This window comes from Plectropomus leopardus, chromosome 19 (assembly GCF_008729295.1).
Source record: "Plectropomus leopardus isolate mb chromosome 19, YSFRI_Pleo_2.0, whole genome shotgun sequence".
Lineage (NCBI taxonomy): Eukaryota > Metazoa > Chordata > Actinopteri > Perciformes > Serranidae > Plectropomus > Plectropomus leopardus.
The window spans coordinates 8,756,983-8,776,275 of record NC_056481.1 but is presented as its reverse complement, the minus strand read 5'-3'; the positions used below and the strand labels follow the sequence as shown (position 1 = coordinate 8,776,275).

At 41.4% G+C, this 19,293-nt stretch overlaps 1 protein-coding gene across 19 annotated transcripts in view; it reads left to right on the top strand.

Annotated features, from left to right (window-relative positions):
• nrxn1a (neurexin 1a) overlaps positions 1 to 18,227 on the top strand; it is a 90,157-nt gene extending 71,930 nt beyond the window's left edge. For 12 of the 19 annotated variants that reach the window (XM_042507603.1, XM_042507620.1, XM_042507609.1 and 9 more), the window contains 5 exons: positions 2,473 to 2,644; positions 3,613 to 3,702; positions 4,815 to 5,125; positions 14,149 to 14,227; positions 16,994 to 18,227. In XM_042507603.1, coding sequence (XP_042363537.1) covers positions 2,473 to 2,644; positions 3,613 to 3,702; positions 4,815 to 5,125; positions 14,149 to 14,227; positions 16,994 to 17,295 — 954 coding nt within the window. In that variant the 3' untranslated portion in view covers positions 17,296 to 18,227. The remainder of the gene's footprint in view (positions 1 to 2,472; positions 2,645 to 3,612; positions 3,703 to 4,814; positions 5,126 to 14,148; positions 14,228 to 16,993) is intronic. The other 7 variants (XM_042507619.1, XM_042507622.1, XM_042507618.1 and 4 more) reach the window with 1 other exon arrangement.
• Positions 18,228 to 19,293: the final 1,066 nt, after the last annotated feature.

Genomic DNA, 19,293 nt, shown 5'->3' with positions numbered 1-19,293 from the left:
AGATACATTAGGTCTGTCACAATAGCCACACTTGTACTGTGGCAGCTTGTGCGCATTCACAGGCCATCAGGTAGTAGGCAAGTGTGTCCCACGTCTGAAAAATGACAAAAGCCAGTACACTGAATCGACACTGGATGCACACTCACCCTAATACCGCTTCAGAGTGAGCCCACAAATCACCACAGTCTACTGAGAAACACCAGTCCAGTGGCCGGCTGTAATGCATACAGACATGAAGAAATCTAAGTTTATGGCACATTGAATCCAGTGTGAATGTCATTATTCACGTCCAATTATTACACAATCATGGCAGAACCTGCACAGACTGCGAGTGTGGGAGTTTGGACAGACCCATTATCTTCTTTACAAGTGAGACCTGGCCAAAATGACAGAATGAAGAAGTTAAAAGAGTTCTCCACTGATTTCGTTTTGCATTCATTTAACATTATCAGACTCACGACATCACAGATCAATGTAGCACAGCTAGAGATATTGTCTTTTTTATTCCATCCATTCTTCCTCCTTATTAAAACATTATGTCTACATTGCCCACAATGCAAATCAACCACAATAATTTCAGTCGATAATTCAGGTGTGTTGCGCCAGAGGAAGCTTTTGTAACCTCGAATTGGTAGCCTGCAGCAGAGAGGAGCAGCGGGTTACAGACCACTAATAAACTCTCTTCTCTCTCAATTTTTTTCTATTTTCCAAATTCTCTAGTCTTCACCCCTGACACTGACTTATGTGAGGCAATTTATCAAATTTCACACAGCTCCCTCTGGAGCCATTAAAGGCTTTATAAAACTTTTTTTTTCACATATGCAATATTACTTCCCAAGACCTGTTAGCAGCGCTCTTTCATACACATATGCTGGCTTTGCTCGGCATGTCAGCCCAGCGCAGCAGGGATTTGCATCTCCGATACAACAGGGCTACGCGCTTGAAGGTATGACTTTAACTAACTCATCTTTTCTTGAAAACCAGCGTTTTTATGGCCGGCCTGCTGGTGTTATTGTGCTCAACAACTTTCCCGTAGGTCTGCTGTTGTCAGATTTTCTTAAATGTTCTTGCGGCACGAGCTCACCCGGTCAAGCAGGCGATCAATGTACAAAGGCTATGTCCTTGTCACAATGGCTGTGGGTTCACTTCCAACCTGCGGCCCTTTGCTTCATGTCATCTCCTCTCTCTCCTCTTTCACACTATAAATATTGTATCAAAGTAAAAGCTTAAAGCCAATAATCTATCTATTGACACAAACATATGCAGGATGCTTGAAGCATCTCAGTAGCATACGTGTAACTGCTCATGGGGCACGCCAGAATGACGCGCTGCCCTGTTTTTTCTCTAAATGAGGAATCAGTTTGCATAATCAGGTTCAAAGTTGAAAATGATTTATATTTTTTAGACAAATGAAGATCCAATCATCACTAAGGTGTATGACATGCAAGAGAGACAATAAAAACAAATGGTTAAAGCTGCCCTATTGGTGTTTAAGGTGTGTTTATTGATTCTCAATGCCACTTCAAGCATTGAGTAGCATGTAAGAAAACATCCCACCTTAAAACTTGCCAGTAGCTTTTGAATAGAGCAGTGAAATAAATCATTTGTAGACATGTGACATATGCATCACTCCTCTGAGTGTCTTTATTCACATTATGAATAATGATGATGAAGCCCATCTAACTTCACCACAACCTGTTTTGTGTCATTTACGCGCACTTTGCACCCAACTCTGGAGATTGTCTATCTTGAGCATGACTGGGAATGATTGCAGGCTGTCTGCGGGTCAAAATCTTAAAATTTCAATGTCATAAATGTTAGGCCTTAAAAGTCATTAAATAGTCTTGAATGGGAATTTCTCAGGTCTAATTGCCACAAATATTTAATCTAATTTTGTTTATTCACCTTTTAATGTTTTTACATTAAACTGAGCGAAACTCCTCTGCATGAAAGTTAACATCTCTGATGTTTCAAATCTTTAAGGCCACGACTGAACCAAACACTGTGTTTTTACTTTATACTTGCACTTATCTGTTGGCAAAATGTAGATTAACCCAACTCACTTTGATAACCATATTCCTACATAAAACATGCCCCTGCACAGGACCACACATGTACTACTTAACTTTATACTGACCTGCAATTTTGAAAGGAAAAAAAGTCAAAAATAGTCTTAAATTTGGTTAAAAATTATCATGAAATTATCTTAAACTTAAGTGCATAATTACCTGTAAACACCCTGGATTAGGCACGACTCTGCATTTAAACTAGTAAAGGAAGCACAAATTAATGCGACATGGCTTGACTTAGCATGGTCAAAAGTGCCAGTGGAAAAGCCATTTTAAAACAAAAACACAGACAGCCACGTGGGAACACTAAATTTTAGAAGTAAAATGTGATAAGAAAGGATATCCTTAGCTTATTAAGATGATTACATTCCTCATTGAGCATTTCCGTCTGTCTCCTCCTCAGGACAAAGGCAACATTAGAGTAGTGTTTAATGTTGGCACTGATGACATCAACATCGAGGAGAGCTCCAAGTTTGTCAACGATGGAAAGTACCACATAATTCGGTTCACCCGCAGCGGAGGCAATGCAACCCTCCAACTGGATGACCTGCCAGTCATAGAGCGCTATCCCTCAGGTAGGCCCTGCCCCGCCCACATAAGCCCAACCCTCCGACCCACCACAGCACTGCCTGTCCTGGGACAGAGCTTACTCCACCTTAGTCCAAATCAACCCACCTCCTGATGGATGAATCACATCAGTGTTCCTATCAATGTTTCTATCCAAACACTGAAGTTGAGAAATATATATAATTGCCGCTTTGTTTTATGTTATTGTGTTTGAAATGAAATATGTGTGATCTGATATGAAACATGACTTTTTAAACCATAAAAAGAGAGAGTTATTACAATAGCTTGTATATTAGCCAGCTATGTCATGTTAGGCCTGTTAAATAGTGTTAAAGGTAATTTATGAAAATATTTAATTCAGGTTGTTTTTCTCACCATAAAAGAAAATAATAACAGTTGGTGCATTTTTGGACAAACAATAATTTAAAAACATGTCATATTTTGAGTTAAATGTTTAACAAGAGTTAAAAGAAAAAATAAGAAAAAGAAAAAAAGTGTATTTTGTTGAACATAGTTTTTGTTTTTATCTTTGTTGGTTTTTATATATAAAGTGGTAATCTTAGGTAGTAGTCTTTAACACAATGAGGCTGTAGGTAGTTAAAATGCTAAATGCTAGTTGTTGTGAGGTGTGTGTGAGGGTTCTTCCTGTATGTAACTCTAAACTCAGTCAGTCATATAGACAGTATGTATAGACAGCAGCTGTAACATTATTTCCCTGTGCTCTTGCAGATGTTAACCCCTGAAATGTCTCTTTAAATTAAACCCAATGAACAGAGAGTAAGAGTCCGCTCACTGGAAACATAGTGAATTCAGCTCCTCTTCTTTTCTCTCGCACATCAAGCTTACCTTAACGCAGTGGCATGCTAACAATGAGCAGACCATTACTTTCTTTTCATTGCTGTTCTTTTTGTATCCAGCTCCTGTACCACGTTTGGATGTGCGTAATTACTACTGTGTTTTCATCTCTAAATTAAAGGCAACATTGATAACGAGCGCCTGGCCATCGCCAGACAGCGAATCCCCTATCGGCTCGGTCGAGTAGTTGACGATTGGCTACTCGACAAAGGTAAAAACCCTGATTAAAATTCCTTAAAACTTTGAGCTTAAAAAATACAACTTGAAGGCAGTTGAATATACTATATTGTGCACCATCAACTAACATCTAAAAATAAATCCATAACTAAGTATTTAAAAGTTGGGCAGCTGTAGTGTGTAATACTGTGTAAACTGTAGTGCCTGTGAACGTATCTTGTTAGTGTGTATCTGATAATATCAGGTTAAAGGGACGATGGAGAGATTTAAATGTGAATAAATGAGAAAATAGACAACAAGTACTGATAAAAGATGCTTTATTAAGACTGGTAAATAATTCTGTTTATCATCAAATTGTAAACAATAAAGCATTTATTAAATTATATGTTGAAAATACAATTTTGTAAATTAAAGTACATGCAAAGTATTGTGCCATGTAAGAATTATGTAAATTTGAAATGACTAATAGAGCAATGCTTTTTGACAAAATGTAAAAGTTTTAATCCTAAACTTCAGCAGAGCTCCTTAAATTAGCCTCTAGTCCCTTTAACAGTGAGCAGTGCTAGAGCTTATAACCTGTGCATGCTTCATAGGGCTGTTACAACAGTTCTCTAGATCTCTGTCTCTCTGTCTGCCTGTCTGTTGCTCCTTCAAATACAATGTCGTGCCGCACAGCCATCACCATAGCAACCATCTGTCAGCCCCGTCTTCTCAGGACCCTCTGACTCCTCTCATCTGCTGCCTCTTCCTCCTCCTTCTGTTCTTTGCCTCTTCATCCTCCTCCTCGACTTTTCAGTCTCTTCACCCCCCATCCCCTCCTCCTCCTCTTCTTCTTCTTCTTCATCTCTGTTCCCACTCTTATCTCTCACAGTCTCTCTCCACGGTTCTCCACGGCTTCGATTTGCTCTGCCATGCTTAATCTATCCCATCCTCTCACCATGGCTTGGGGGTGGTGGATTGTGTAACACTCAAACACTCTTGTGTGTGTATGTATGCATGTATGTGACCACTGGTATGTATGTGTGTGTGGCTGTATTTGCGTGTGTCTGTCCACTTTCCTTCCTGGTGTGCCTCTGCGTGTTTGTGTGTGTGCTGCGTGTTTGCGTGTTTGTGTGTGTGTGTGTGCATGTGTGTGTGTGTGTTTAGGTCGCCAGCTGACCATCTTCAACAGCCAGACGACAGTGAGGGTTGGTGGAGGTGAGCGGAGCGCAGGCATGTTCCAGGGCCAGCTGTCCGGACTCTACTACAACGGGCTCCGCATCCTCAACATGGCCGCCGAGGGGCACCCGCACATCAGGGTGGACGGCAGCGCACGCCTGGTGGGCGACATGCCATCCTCCTCCATCACCCCGCAGTCCAGCGCTGCAGCCGGAGGCAACCGCTCTGACTCCGCCCCCTCCATAAGTGACATCACAACCACCACAGCAACCAACAGGAAACAGGGCGCCACACAGCAGGTCAGAGCACATTTTTCACAACTTGTGTATGAAGAGCTGTGTGTGGTCATACAAAGATGTATGTAATTCCTTGTACATGTACGTCCTATCACCCTGCTGCCGTCATCCTTTGCTGTGACAATTGGTAATTAAAAAGTGTTAATTTGCTTTGATAAGTTTCTATTCAAGCTCAGTAAGAGGATTAGCGAGCACACAGCCCACTAATCAAGGACTGGGGGATAGCAAGATATGTTAGGAGGAGTGGGATTGTTTTTAACTGCACTCAAGGCAAGGCCATTTTATTTATATCGTACATTTTGTACACACAAAGGCAATTCAAAGTGTTCTACATAAAGCATTAAAACAGAAAGGGCATTAAAAACACAAGAGAATTACAGACAGTGGGAAGCAAGTTTTTACTTTAACTTATCATTATGAGGTAAATGTTAATTGCACAATGTAATGGCTATAGTGTAATGACATCATTAGCCCCTATAGGCCTTGCTGTCTCAATGCAATTATGTCTGCAACCGGGTTCAATCTCCCTGGAAAATAAAGGCTCGATTTACGACACAGAGGAAGTGCATCATCCATTATGCCACTAAAACGTGAAGAGGATAGCGCTTTTGTTTTCCCTGGCAGTCATCATTAGCTATCCCCGTTAACAAAGAGTATTAGTGACACTGTTTACTTACACACTAGTGTTCCACTATAATTCATAATATGACAATATTTTATTCGATGGGGGAACAACATACCCAGCTAGCAGGAAACATTCCCACATCACTGGCTTATGTGACCTACAAGTTGCAATAATGATTATAGGAAATATTTTAATCTGATGTTCCAAGAACGTTTTTCAAAATCCTATTTTGAGGCAAAGACACAAAATGGCACAAGCGGCTCTAGCCATTCAACTTTTCTATATTTTGATGTGATGAATGACATGATAGAGTTTGATGATTGGAGTTTGCACAGCTGTGTGTAAATGTGAATAATAGTGGAATAATAATTTTCATTAGATATGTAAACAGACAGATATATTGTCTTTTTGGAATAAGGGCAAAACAAGAATATTTTGTGCATTTAAACATAATCAATGAATAAATCAATTATTTGCAGTTATTGTAAGCCATTTTGTCGCCTTGTCTCTTAGAGGAGTGATGCACTGTGTAAGTCAAGGGCTTTTATTGTGAAGGATTGGAGGAAGTGAAGCTGTTTTTGTCGTTGAGAAGCAAAAAAGAGTTTTCCATCTTGGTTCAGACTACAAGCCTCAATGTTACTTTTTAACTAACTTCTTGAGTAACTTGTAACTCTCAGCTACATTACTGAAACTAGTAGAGGAAATGGTGGCCGGTAGATCAACTGAAGCAATGGCAGTAAACAAAATGCATTGTGTCTTGTGTTGTTGGTACTTGCTCTAGGGAAAAATAAAAGCCCTGTGGTTGGTTTTGCAGCAGCAGCGCCAACAATAATACCACTTGGAAACACTAGAGGGGGAAAAGTTGTCTGTTTCCACTTTAAAGAATTTGAAAAGATAACGAGAAGGTCATTCAGGATCTAAGCACAAGGTGGATAATAATAAATACTCAGTATTCAGTCCAAGACATATGAGAGCATAAAGGGTTTTTTCGGGCAGTTTGGCCTTTATTAGTCAGCACACAGTTGAGAGCAGACAGGAGATAGGAGAAGATAGATAGGAGGTAGCAAAGAGAGGTGATGACATGCATTAAAGCCAGACTCGAACTGTGGACGATGAGATTACATGGTCAGTGTCTTAGACCCCTGGGCCACTAGGATGCTCAAACAGACCTTGATTTAAAAGTTGAACCAAGTCTTATATCTGTAACTTTGTTCCTACTCTTCAGAGCAGATACAGGGCCCCCACAGTCACGATATTACCGAAAAGTTATGAAATTAGACAAAGTTTCTTTTCAGGCTGGGTAATGGGTTGGAATATACAGAATGTTTTGGAAAAGTTTTGAATACACATTATTTTGGCTGTTGTTTAAAATGTTCACAAAACATTTGGAGTTAGTTATCAGATAATGTTACCCTTTCACCAGCACAGCAGTTTCAACCATTCTCGCATCTAACAATCAGCTGAAGTTAGATTAGCACTGAACACGATGCAGTCACATAATTCGTGCAGCACTCGTTAAGAGCTGTGTTTCTCTGCAGCAGAATCGTGGCCAAAATGTAGTGAGGAAACAAAACATGCTTACCTCTCTACATTTTGAACTCTACCTCAAACTGCTCGTTGAAGGATATTTTAAGCTACTTAAAGGAACAGTGTGTACAGTTCCCGCAAGATTTAGAGACATCTAGTAGTGAGGATTGCACATTGCAACCAGCTGAAACTTTTCTCGATTAAAATTTCCTTAGTGCTCATTGTTCAGGAGGATTATAACCAAAGCTGAATTATCTGCAGAGGTCTCTTCCACTTCAAAACCTTTGGGCCAGATGATTTAAACTGGTAAAAACACTGAATAAAGCAGTGTCATGTTTTCAAAAAATGTATTTTTCGGACGCTGCTTGTCATGGAGGAGTTTCTAACTGTGGCAGCTACATGAAAACGCATATGTCCCTGGCGGGAGCCAGTGTTTGGTTTGTCTGTTTTGGGCTTCAGTAGAAACATGGCAGTACAATATGGCGATCTCAGTAGACGAGGACCTGTTTCCTATGTAGGTAGAAACGGCCCATTCTAAGGTAACAAAACATATTATATATAAGATATAACATACCTTATTTTCAGCTTGTTATACACTAAAGAAAACATGCTTATTATATTATATTAAATTCCATTGTTGCCAATATGTCCCCTGAAATCCTACACATTGAATCTTCTAATGAAGTCATGGAAATTGGGTAAAACGTTATGGAAAAGTTTGAAAATTTCATAAGTAAAATGTGTAGGAACTCTGCAAATACTGCTTTAATCATTGATTTGTATCTATGAAATGTAAAACCAAATACCTGAGAAGTCTTACTGTGATGAGATGCAAGGACGTCCTGTCTAACAAAGTCAAACATCAATAAGAAAACATACTGCTCTAAAAAATGAACCCCTCTCTGTTGCATGTCCTTTTTTTCAGAAATTGCAACATGTTTTTCTTCCTTCTGATGGATGATAATAGTATTTTATTTGCTCTGTAACATCATCTATATAAAAAGTTGCAAATCATACCTCCTTAGAAACATTTCATCAATGAAAGGCTCACATACACATTTAATTTTTCTGCTAAAGCACATTCACATTGATCGGATTAGATGGCAAATTCTCAACTAAGTGGTCCCTACCCACTAAATTACGGCAGGAGAAATGTTTGTTTTAATGGAGGCTGTAATAGCTTTTCCATAATATGCGTCTTGTAAACTGATGCAAATGGGACTCAACAATAGAAACGCACGACTGTTGTGTGTATTTATAGTGGATGGAGCTGTAGAGTCGATGCTAATGGCAAAGGATACCTTATGAGCAGGTACACCACAGACTCTTTTGTTCAGATCACTGGTGAGATGTTGTCGGGCTCTTTGTGGGTGTCTGTGTGTACTGCAGTTCTTCTTCTGTGTTATAAAACTGTGCCTGCCGCACTGAAAAAGATTTTTTTTTTTCCCAATGATACAAGTTGCCATGGAGATAGTGAGCCCCACTACCCGCTGCTTGCTTTCTCTCTCCCATCCAGACTCCCATAGAGAATAGCTCCTCTGTGTATAAACCGCCAGCTGTTTCAGACATAAATAATAGAAGGCAGAGGGCTGTGAGCTAAGCCTCAGGCATCAATAATGGATATGGGAGCTGGATGGATGGTGCAGCAGAGTGACAGTGTCGTCACAGGGGCTTGTTTTCACACTTCACCTCTCAATCTAGCCTCTTGTTTGTGCGTTTTAAACGAACTATTCCCATTCTTGTGATATGCTGATGTCGGGGCTAAATCTGGGAGTTGTGCACTGGAGTCAATATCAGTGTATGAGAAGTAGGTCAGATCCACTATAGGCTCAATATGATGCAGTGTGCTCATCTGCAGGGGTGTTGTAGTGGGGGGGTCGAGGAGGGAGGGGACCTTGAAAAGCCTGACGTGAAAAGTTTGGTTTCGTTTGCAATAGGCTTGAGCCGTATCATGGTATGACAGTATATCAGGCTATTTAGAAATCTTGAAGGTATGTTTTTTAATGTTGTCATAAATACAGGCGCTCATCAGTCTCCCGCCTCTACTGGTGGAGCAGGCAGCTGAGCTGAAACACACCACAACACCTCGTGATGGAGGGATAAGTAACAGGACTGTAAACAGCTGCCGGCCAGCAACGGCACAGAGAGACCGTGGGAAATAATGCCTTGTTTTCTGACATGTAACTAGATAGATTAAGTAATTATTTTGACCCAACCAGAGCTGGTGATTGTTGGAGAGTGGATTTACTGACTAGATTGCTAATGTGGGTTACGAAGACAGTCTGGGTGAGTTTTGTTTTTGTCGAGTTTACATAAAGTGTGTTTTATGATGAGTTAACCAGGCAATTTAACCTTGTCAGTCTTTCATGGCTGAGAGAAAATTGAATTGAAAAGGTGTAAAGTTGTATTTTTCTGTTTAATAAGGAAAATAGGTGTTGTAATCTTATTTTTCGTAACATTTTGTGGGTTTCTATTCAGTATTTATTAGCCGGAAAAGCTGAATGTAAGCAGCACTCGCTGTTTGGATGGAGTGGTCATATACCATATACCCTGGTAAAATGTCATGAAGGTATGAAATATTACAAAACGCCAAAGCCTAGATTGCATTTTTTATTTATAAGAGGACTAATTATTCAGTTCAGTGTATTTGTCACACGAGCTCATAGGAATACAGTGCCAGTAAAACCTGATCTGTCAGATCCTTTAATTTTTACATATAAAACATTGTAATAATTATAAATATATGTCTAAAGGGTGTAGTGGTGTAGGGTCTTTATTTAGGATCCTTTTGGCCTGAGGGTAGAAACTCTTCATGAGTCTCTCAGAGTTGGCCTGGTGTAACCAATACCTTCTTCCTTGGTACCACACATAAATTTAAAAAAAAAAAATGAAATAAATTTATAGGAAAACTGAACTTTTTATATAAAAAAAAACAATAGTGGAAACTCTCTGAAGCCCCTCTAACCCCTTTGAAATCTGAGCAAATTGGCTTGAATGAGAAAAAAGAATCACCAAATTAGCAAGAAATGAGTCAAAAGTACAGGAAAATTGCCTGAAAATAGCAAAAGCAAAATGAAAGTCAACAACTAATAAGGAAATGACATAGGGAAAAGTTCTTAAAATAATTATAACATAATTGGAAACATATGATATTTTTACATACTAATATTTTTCCCTAGCTTGTTTAAATATATATAATTTTTGAAAACCTACAAATGTCTCGGAATTTGCAGGACATTTCTTGCCAAGTTGCTGATCGCCTTTTCCCCATGTTTTTGAAAGAAATAAAACCAATTTGCTCAGAGTCCAAAGGTTTTAATACTTTGAAAAGCATCTGAATGCATCCCAAGAAAAGTGATGTAGATCCAGGTTTCAAAGGGTTAGAGGTGCAAAATGGTTCAGTCCACCCCTGCACTAAGATTTGTCTTCAGGGTTCGCACAGATCATTAAAAAGTTTTAAAAGACATTGAATTCATTCATCTTAAAATAAGCCCTTAATAAGTATTAAAATGTATTCAGTCATTTGTCCCAATGATTCATCATCTGTGCAAGTCCAACCACTCCTGCCGGCTCCCAAACTCTGTGTATTTGCATGTCAGTCCTGTTTAAGAAGAATCTACAGCTCCTCCATTGAGGCTGCCTAGTGTTGCCAGGCAACCAACCTGGCCTTAACCAGCACGCACGCACACGCACACACACACACAACGCAGAATGCACACACAAACACTCAGGTGGATTGAGAACAATAGGCTTGAATTGCAGCACATTGCATCAGAGGAGGGGCAGTGAGATGTCTTCCAAAAAGGTGCTCGGGGTCCAAACAATTTATCGATTTCACGCACACACACATGGCACGTGTTTTGTTGTGTTTTGAAGTGCTTAAGTCGCCCCATGGGTTCCTGTCAGTACTTTGTGTGGTGCGAACGTGTTACGTGCCTCCTCCTGAAGTCTTGAGGTTTTTTTGTTTTTGCATGTTGAAAAGTGGAAGGGATTAATAATGCATGACAGCTGAGCACCAGCGAGGAGAGTGTGTGTGTGTGCATGTGTGTGTGTGAGTGTTTATGCTAGAGGCTGCTCTGAGTCACAGAGTTTGGTTTTGATGTTTGGTGTCTGTCTGTGGACGTGCGTGTTTGTGTGTGTGTGTACCTGTGTTTGATGGGAAGACTGATAGGAGAAAAACCTGAGGCTCAGAGCACCGCTCGATTGGCTATCCAGAATCAGCTGACCCAGACACTTCCACAAGCCCTCTGAACATCTATCTCCTATCCACCCTCCCTGTCTGTTTTTTTTTTTTTCGCTCTCCACATCTTTCACATCTCCCTCTTGCCTGTCTTCCGCTTGCTATCCATCTTCTAGAGATACTTTCTCCCTCCTCTCTCTCTCTCACTTTCCTCTTTTTCTTTCTTCTTTGCTCTCTCTCCCTCCATAGCTTTCCATATTTACCCATCACTCCCCCCCTCAGTCTCTCCTCCCTCCCTCCCTCCTTCTCTCTCTCTCTCTCTCTCTGTGGTTGAGCTCCAGTGATAGGCTGTTAATGCAGGCGGGTGTATGAGTCTATCTCACCATCTGCAGTAGTGGAGCTAGCTTCTCTCCTTCCTCTCTCGCCAGGATCTCTTCATCAACCTGCCAACTTCAGCCTGATTTGGTGTGCCTGTGTAGATGTGTCTTAAGTAGCAATAGAGCAGCAATGGAGCGGCTATTATAGAGCTTGTGTGCGTACTTGTGTGCTTGATTGTGAAAGCAGCAGACAAGCTGTTGAATCTTCTGCAAAGAGTGTGAGTGAGGACAGCCACTATGTGTGAACTAGGCAGTCAGGGAGGCATGGACGGTCGTTGGCACTGTTCGGCTGCTCAGGTAGAGATTTTGCTCTTTCAGCATGCAGACATCCTTTGTCTTCCCTCCTGTGTGTCCCTCTTATCGTTGTGCATCTGTGTCCGTCATTATGTCAGCATGCTCTGTTGATAGACTATGAAAAGATGTGGACAAAGAGGGAGGGGACAGAGGGAGGGGCGGAGGACATATCCTCTACAAACTTCTGGTTTATTGATGTGATTTAAGTCGTGTTTGGCATGTCTCCTCGTGTTCATTGTCTCCAGTGTGATAGGTGGATCAATAGCACAATTGACACCTTGCCGGTTGAACGGGGCGATCAGCTGATCAGAGGGAGGGGCCTTTGTTACATTTACCTGTCTGCTTTTGTTTTAGTAATTCAAAGCAGGTCTCGGCGGAGGTCACATATCTTTGGATCAATAATCAAGCGTGGTGGCTCGACATTGATCAGGGGTGATGTGTTTCCGACCGGCTGATTGGTTCTCGTGCTATTTGGATCCTGGCAAAGGCACAGAGGTTTATTGACTGGCTGAATTCCAGAGGCTAAGCTCACCCGGGCAGCGTTTGACAGCCCAGTGGGCAGAACTGATTGGAAAAGCAGCGGAGGAAAGAGACAGAGTCAAGCATCAATAACTTAATATATGTTTCAGGCCAAACTAAACCCACAGTAGACTTGTCAGGATCCAAGACCACACCGTGCAAGGCCAGTGCAGTGCTTTTTTTCCTTCACATGAATAGTGGTCTCTAACCTTATGTAATATACAAATACAAGGAGGCGAGGACAAACAAAGCAAGGACGGAGAAAAAGCTTTGTTTGAAACACAGCCTGTAAGCTTCATCGAACACTTAGTGCTTTGATTTGGTTCAGATTCTGTTCTGGTCTGGTTGTAATCTGCCTCTAGAGCTCTTCTCTTTTATAGCTGTGCCGCTGTCTTCCTTTATTCTGTGGGTTACTAACATCTACTGCAATGCATCACAATCCAATTTTAATTTAGTGCTGGCACTGAGCGCCCAGTGTGGTAAAAAAAAAAACAAAACACACACACATTCACATCTCTCATGCCGAAGCGTCAAGGCGGGCGATGTTTAACAGTAGTTCATGAATATGCGGAGCACATTAGCACGGTGTTAAGTAAAGACCGCAGCACTTTGAAGTCCTCCTCCTCCTATCCCGTCTTTCCTTTCTCTCTCTTTCTCCCCAATTCCCCCCTAAAATTCCTTTTATCCATCCATCTGTCTCCCTCCTCCTCCTTCCTCTCTCCTCATACTGGTTGGAATGGCAAATCAATGCACAGGTCCCCACTGAGGGTTTTTTTTTTCTTTCTTTTTTATTCCCCATCATTTTTAACAGCCTGAACTTAGAGTTGCCATGGCAACAGGAGGAGCAAGGATAGAGAGGAAAAAGGGCGCTTTTCCCATAGAGAGGGAGCGAGGCACGCAGAGTGAGCGGTGGTTGAGATATTGCTCGGCTGATGTAGGTTAGAGGTTGGATGTAAGTGGGTTATTGACATGGTGCTTATGGAGAGGTGTTGAGTAAAGGAGATTTAAATGAACTATCAAGGGCTTTGCAGGAATATTTAATGTAAACCAACAAAAAAGTGGTTTTATTTCTCCGTTTGGCTTCACACTGCGCACTCTCCAACACATATGAACACCAGCCAATATCAGATGGAGAGAGCAGAACAGAGGGAAGGTGTGGAGAGTCCAGAGGAGGAAAAAAAGAGGGGGAGGGTCAAGAGAGTAGGAGATGATAACTGACTGTCCCCTTGTGGTTTTAAACAGGATTCAGTGTTTCTCTCCTCCCTCCTCCTTTCTTCTTTTCTCCTCGGTACTCCAGTTCTGGCTGCCTGCCATCACCGGGGGCCGTAAACAGGCAAAGTGTTTGTGGCAAACTGGAAAAAGGGTGGGCGATGGATTGATGCTGTGTGCTCACACATGTAGAAAATAAACAGAAGGGGTGTGGAGCGCAGGGTGTCTGTGGATAAAGTGTCTTTATACGTGTGTTTATGTTTCTCCACTTTTTTTCTGGGTTCTCTCTCCGCAGTCGGCAGATGACCTGCTGGTGGCGTCAGCTGAGTGTCCCAGTGATGATGAAGACATTGACCCCTGTGACCCCAGTTCAGGTGAGACTTCCCCTCATCCCCTCAGTGTTCAACCTTAAAGTTTTTGTTTTTCACTTGGGCAAGTAGATCAGAAAGCCCAAAGTCAGTGTTAAAGTGTTTCTATACAAATTGTTTTATTTATTTGCAGTTATTACTAAGAGAGCAAATATTATTAATAATAATAATAATAATAATACATAGCTTAAAATTCACTTTAGATATGTTAAAATTGATCATAAAATAGAACACAATAAAATATACACAACATTAATTCAAGTTTTATCAAGATACGATATGGTAATGATTTCTGGGGTAATAATACAATATTTTCTGATATTACAAAGACTGCCACAGTACGATACCATACAATATGTTACAAAAGGATATGATACAATACAATGCAGGTTTTCTTATATACTCAGGGGCCTGTGATTGATAAAAGACAACATCAGTGTCGAGTTACTGTCGGGTTTTCAGCCTCAATGCCTGCCTGAACTCAACCCAACATAGATAACCACAGAGGACACAGAACAACTTCACTCATTATTACTCAGTTTATTGATGTGATGATTGTTGAAGTATGAGGTTGAAAAGCTCAAAGAAAAAGAAAACAAATCATGTTAGGTAATTCAGCCAATAGATTCATTTCTTGAATAACATTTCAGGTACGTCAAAGTATGTCTCAGATAAATCACTCGATTGTAATTGAATTGTGAAATGGGAACATTGTTTTATCATGTTGAATACCATAATTAAGTTTAATATCCTTATTGTCTGTTTCTTAGCAGCTTATCGTTCTTTGTATGGTGCTAGACCGCCAGCGCTGTTTGAATATTTAGGAAGGAAGTGGATGGAAATGGTGACGCAGATGCGCCATCGAAATTTCATAATAAAGGCGCATCTTTAAGATGACGATATTTATCAGTGTTTTCAGTTTGCATTGACAGTATTGGATTGTTGGTAATTGAATCAATATATTGATCCAGATCAATGTATCGTTACTTCCCCAAGTTATCACACAACAAAGACTGAAATTAAAAAAGACCCAATTTTATGCACATTGTTGTCAAATTGCAGCAAACTGCACAATACACAGAGTTTTCAGGATTCCAGTGTATTCTTAAAAGTTTTATGTATTACATTTATTAATCTAAAATGAAGGCCTCAATTGGTGTTTAAATGTCTAAAGCAAGCTTTCAGAAAGACTTAAAATGGTTCAACATGGGAATTGGATTTTATAAAATCTCTTTTCTTGACATTATATTGTAAAACCCTAAAATAATTGGTTTTATCAATTTTATACATATATATCCTGGACAACACGGGAAGTGCAAATTAAACGAAAATTGTCTATTTAACCAAGATTTTGCAGCACGTCTGAAACCGGGTATAATGCAGTGCATAAGGGGTGTAATATATGCAAAAGGTTTTTCCAACTTTGCATGATGGGAATCAAGGCAGACACATACAGTATCTCAACACTGGTTCTACTCTTGTCTCAGCTAAAAAACAAAGGAATCATGTTTCATGTTTCAATGAAACATTTGGGCAAAATTGCCCCTAATCATAAGAAAGTGATGTTTTTTCATGTTCTTTTTTCTTTAGTTTTTGTAAAACTGCCTTAACTTTCATGCTGAGTGGCATTAAAAAGTCTGAGGATGGGGCAACCTTTTGCACCTGGTAGAGTGTGCCCCACGTATTGTCATTTGCAGCTTCCCTTTGCTGCATGTCATCCTTCCTCTCTCTCCCATCTCTCCCGTCCATCTATAGCTGTCCTAAAACAACGTCCCAAACAAATGATGTTAAAAAAGTCCTCTAAATCTAATTTGCCTTAAGCCTTGTGATCCTTGGTTTGCCTGCATTCTCACACTTCAAAACTAAACTAAACTTTCCAGAATATTTGAAATGCTTGCATGCACTTCCGCTGCGGTACTTTGCATGTGCAACTCTTAACAGAGATATGAAGGAGGGGAGATGGCTCACTCCTTAGCTACCTCCATCATCAGCTCCAGAAAAAACGTGTGTTTAATTCTCTTTTACCTCTTGTCCGATCAGGCAAGTGAGTTGTTAGATTTACTAGTCTGATGTGTCATTTTGGAATGCCTACTTCCCTACAAATACACACACCACACTGCCTCTTTGAGGGCTTTTTCTGTCCTCCACACTCACTGTCGCTCAGCTTTTGCTGCTGCTTGGTCGCTCGCTCCAATGAATTTTTCATTTCCACTTAGGTTTTTGCCTCCAGGCATTACCTAACACTCTCCGTCCACTCCCCAATCTTCATCTCCACTCTGCTTTCACCCTCTCCCCACTCCCTCTCTTACCTATTGTTATTCATACTTCCTTTTTATAGCAGTTTCTCTCCTTCGTTCCCACCTCCATCCAGTAGAAAGAATTCACATGCAACCCGAAATCATTTAACACGGTGTCATACTGTATATCACCCCGCTGCAGTCCTCGCTGCTTGTCTTGGTCATAAAGTGTCAGATGTATGTAATAAAACTGATATATTGTGCACCTGTGCTCGACCCTCCTCTCAACACGGTGTAATGTAATCTGTTTACACATTATGTGATAATATGCAAACAGCTTTGGCTCGAAGCTGCAGCCTTCCCTTGCCAGCATGTAGCATTATGCAAAATGCACATGGATTCATAATTCATCATGATGATGCATTATATCTTCTCCCTCCAGCCCTCTACCCATCACGCTGACATGTCATACAAATTAATAATGTGTGCAGTAAACTGTAATGTAATGTCGCACGCCTCCTTTCTCCCCTTACAGCCCGCCCTCCCCTGCCGGAGGTGAAGGTGTTCCCAGGTCCATCCGAGGTGGTCCGGGAGAGCAGCAGCACCACGGGTATGGTGGTGGGCATCGTGGCGGCGGCAGCGCTCTGCATCCTCATCCTCCTCTACGCCATGTACAAGTACCGCAATCGTGACGAGGGCTCCTACCACGTGGATGAGAGCCGCAACTACATCAGCAACTCAGCCACACAGCCCAACGGCAGCGCCAAGGACAAGCCACTGGGGATCGCCAAGATCTCCAAGAACAAGAAGAACAAAGACAAGGAGTACTACGTCTGAGGTGGAAGACGTCCAACACACAGACATATACGCATACACCTTTATATATAACGGTATATGTACATAAATAGATATATTCTCAACAAAAAAAATAAAAAATACACACGTACAGTACACACATAGACATGCTGATGTTAATGTTTACTCTCCAATAATCACATCTGCACACATGCTGGCAAGCACAAACATAGACACACACAAGTACACAAACATTTAAGCACAAACACACACACACACACACACACACACACACATACACACACACAAACAGACTGGCCCAAGGGCGTGGACCCTTATTGTACAGTATTTACCAATGAGCAGAGCCTCTGAGAGAGGCTTGTTTTATGAACATTAACACCATTCCAAATGATTTAAAAAAGCACCAGTTCAACTCCCAGTTCAGAACCATTTTGGGGCCAGATAAAAGAGACCAGTCACTCCCCTGCCACAGTACGACCTCTCCTGTGGGACTCCGAGAGGTCAAGGAAGGCTTTTAAGTGAAGCACATGGCAGACTGAGTGTGTTGAGTGACGGAGGCAGAGCACCAAGACGATGTAAAAGCACCAAGACAAGCACTAAGTGTCTCTTCCAAGCTTCTTGGCCTTCCTCCCTGATAGCAGACGGGACTCAGCTGAAGAAACAAGCACACCGACGGTCCAAGTGTCACCCCGAAGCAACAGGACGGGAAATCAGGGTGTAGCCATAGATACGGTGAATTACGAGCGAATGGGCCGAGGCAGGGCTGGTGCCGTCGATGTAACGGATGGGCAGCGGTGCTGATGTTTTACAGCACCCTGTAAATCACGAAGGTGGAATCAGATATTTTCCTGGACAGGATACTTGAGACTTCAGATGCTACCTACAGACACCAGTCGTGCATGACTGCGGTGTCACACACACACATACACACAGCACACACACACACACACACACACACAAAAAATACAGCTGCAGATATACACCTGCAATGCTAAAGACCCACCATATCTTCATAACTGACACTGAAGACTATACAAGAAGACAATGGTGAAAATGACCATTATGATAATTGTTATGGCAATGATAATGAATATGAAGAACATTCGGGCAGTATAGACTCTTTGGGGAAGGGAGGGGGGGGGTCTTATTGCACGTGAATTATCTTACTCCGTGTGATTTATACCGAAACTCCAGAGGTTACACCGTGACGCACCACCATCATAAACCTTGGCTTGAAGTATTCCCTAAATACAAAATGGTTTTTCAGTCTGTGGGATTCAACCATGATTTAATCTCCGAATCAGTTCAAATCCTCATCGACAAAAAGTGTGACCATCTCGAGTGTGTGCTGCATGCCTGAGTCTCCGAGCTGTGCCGTGAAGTGGTGGCGTGTCCCACTAAGTCCAGAGGTGGTAGGTTTGTTTGTGGGAGGAGGAAGGGTGTTGCCGTGGGTTTTGACTCCAAGCGCAACACCTGGATGTGTGCGTCCACCACAGGCTGCGGCCTGTTTTCTAGCCTGATGTCTTATAGGCCACGCCCACTATACCCGCTCTAACCAACCACCTTTTTATAGCAAAAACCAGCCGAGGAAAAGAATCAAAAACAGAACAAAGTAAATGTTACCATGTGTTGCTAATAGATAGAAAAGTTCATGATGCCATTGACGATATGACAACCTGAGTTGCTTTGATTTCATCGGCTTTTTCTCTCTTTGCGTCCTTTTGTCTTCATGCTATTGGTTGACTGATTTCTCAATACTCATGACGTGACCAATACACGACAGACAGATGGGTTTCCGCTGGGCTACGGTATCTGTTTATGGACATTTGCGGCCCTCAAGAATTGTAGCTCCGTGATATATCAATACAAACAGTGCCATGACATAAGCAAGCCCCTCCAGTTCTTCCAACCAGTCAGATGCATGCAAAATGGACGAGAAAGGACACGAAAAGGACCGTGCGAGATCTCAAAGTATAAAATTAACTCAACATATTCCCTTATTCTCTCCATCCTTAACTG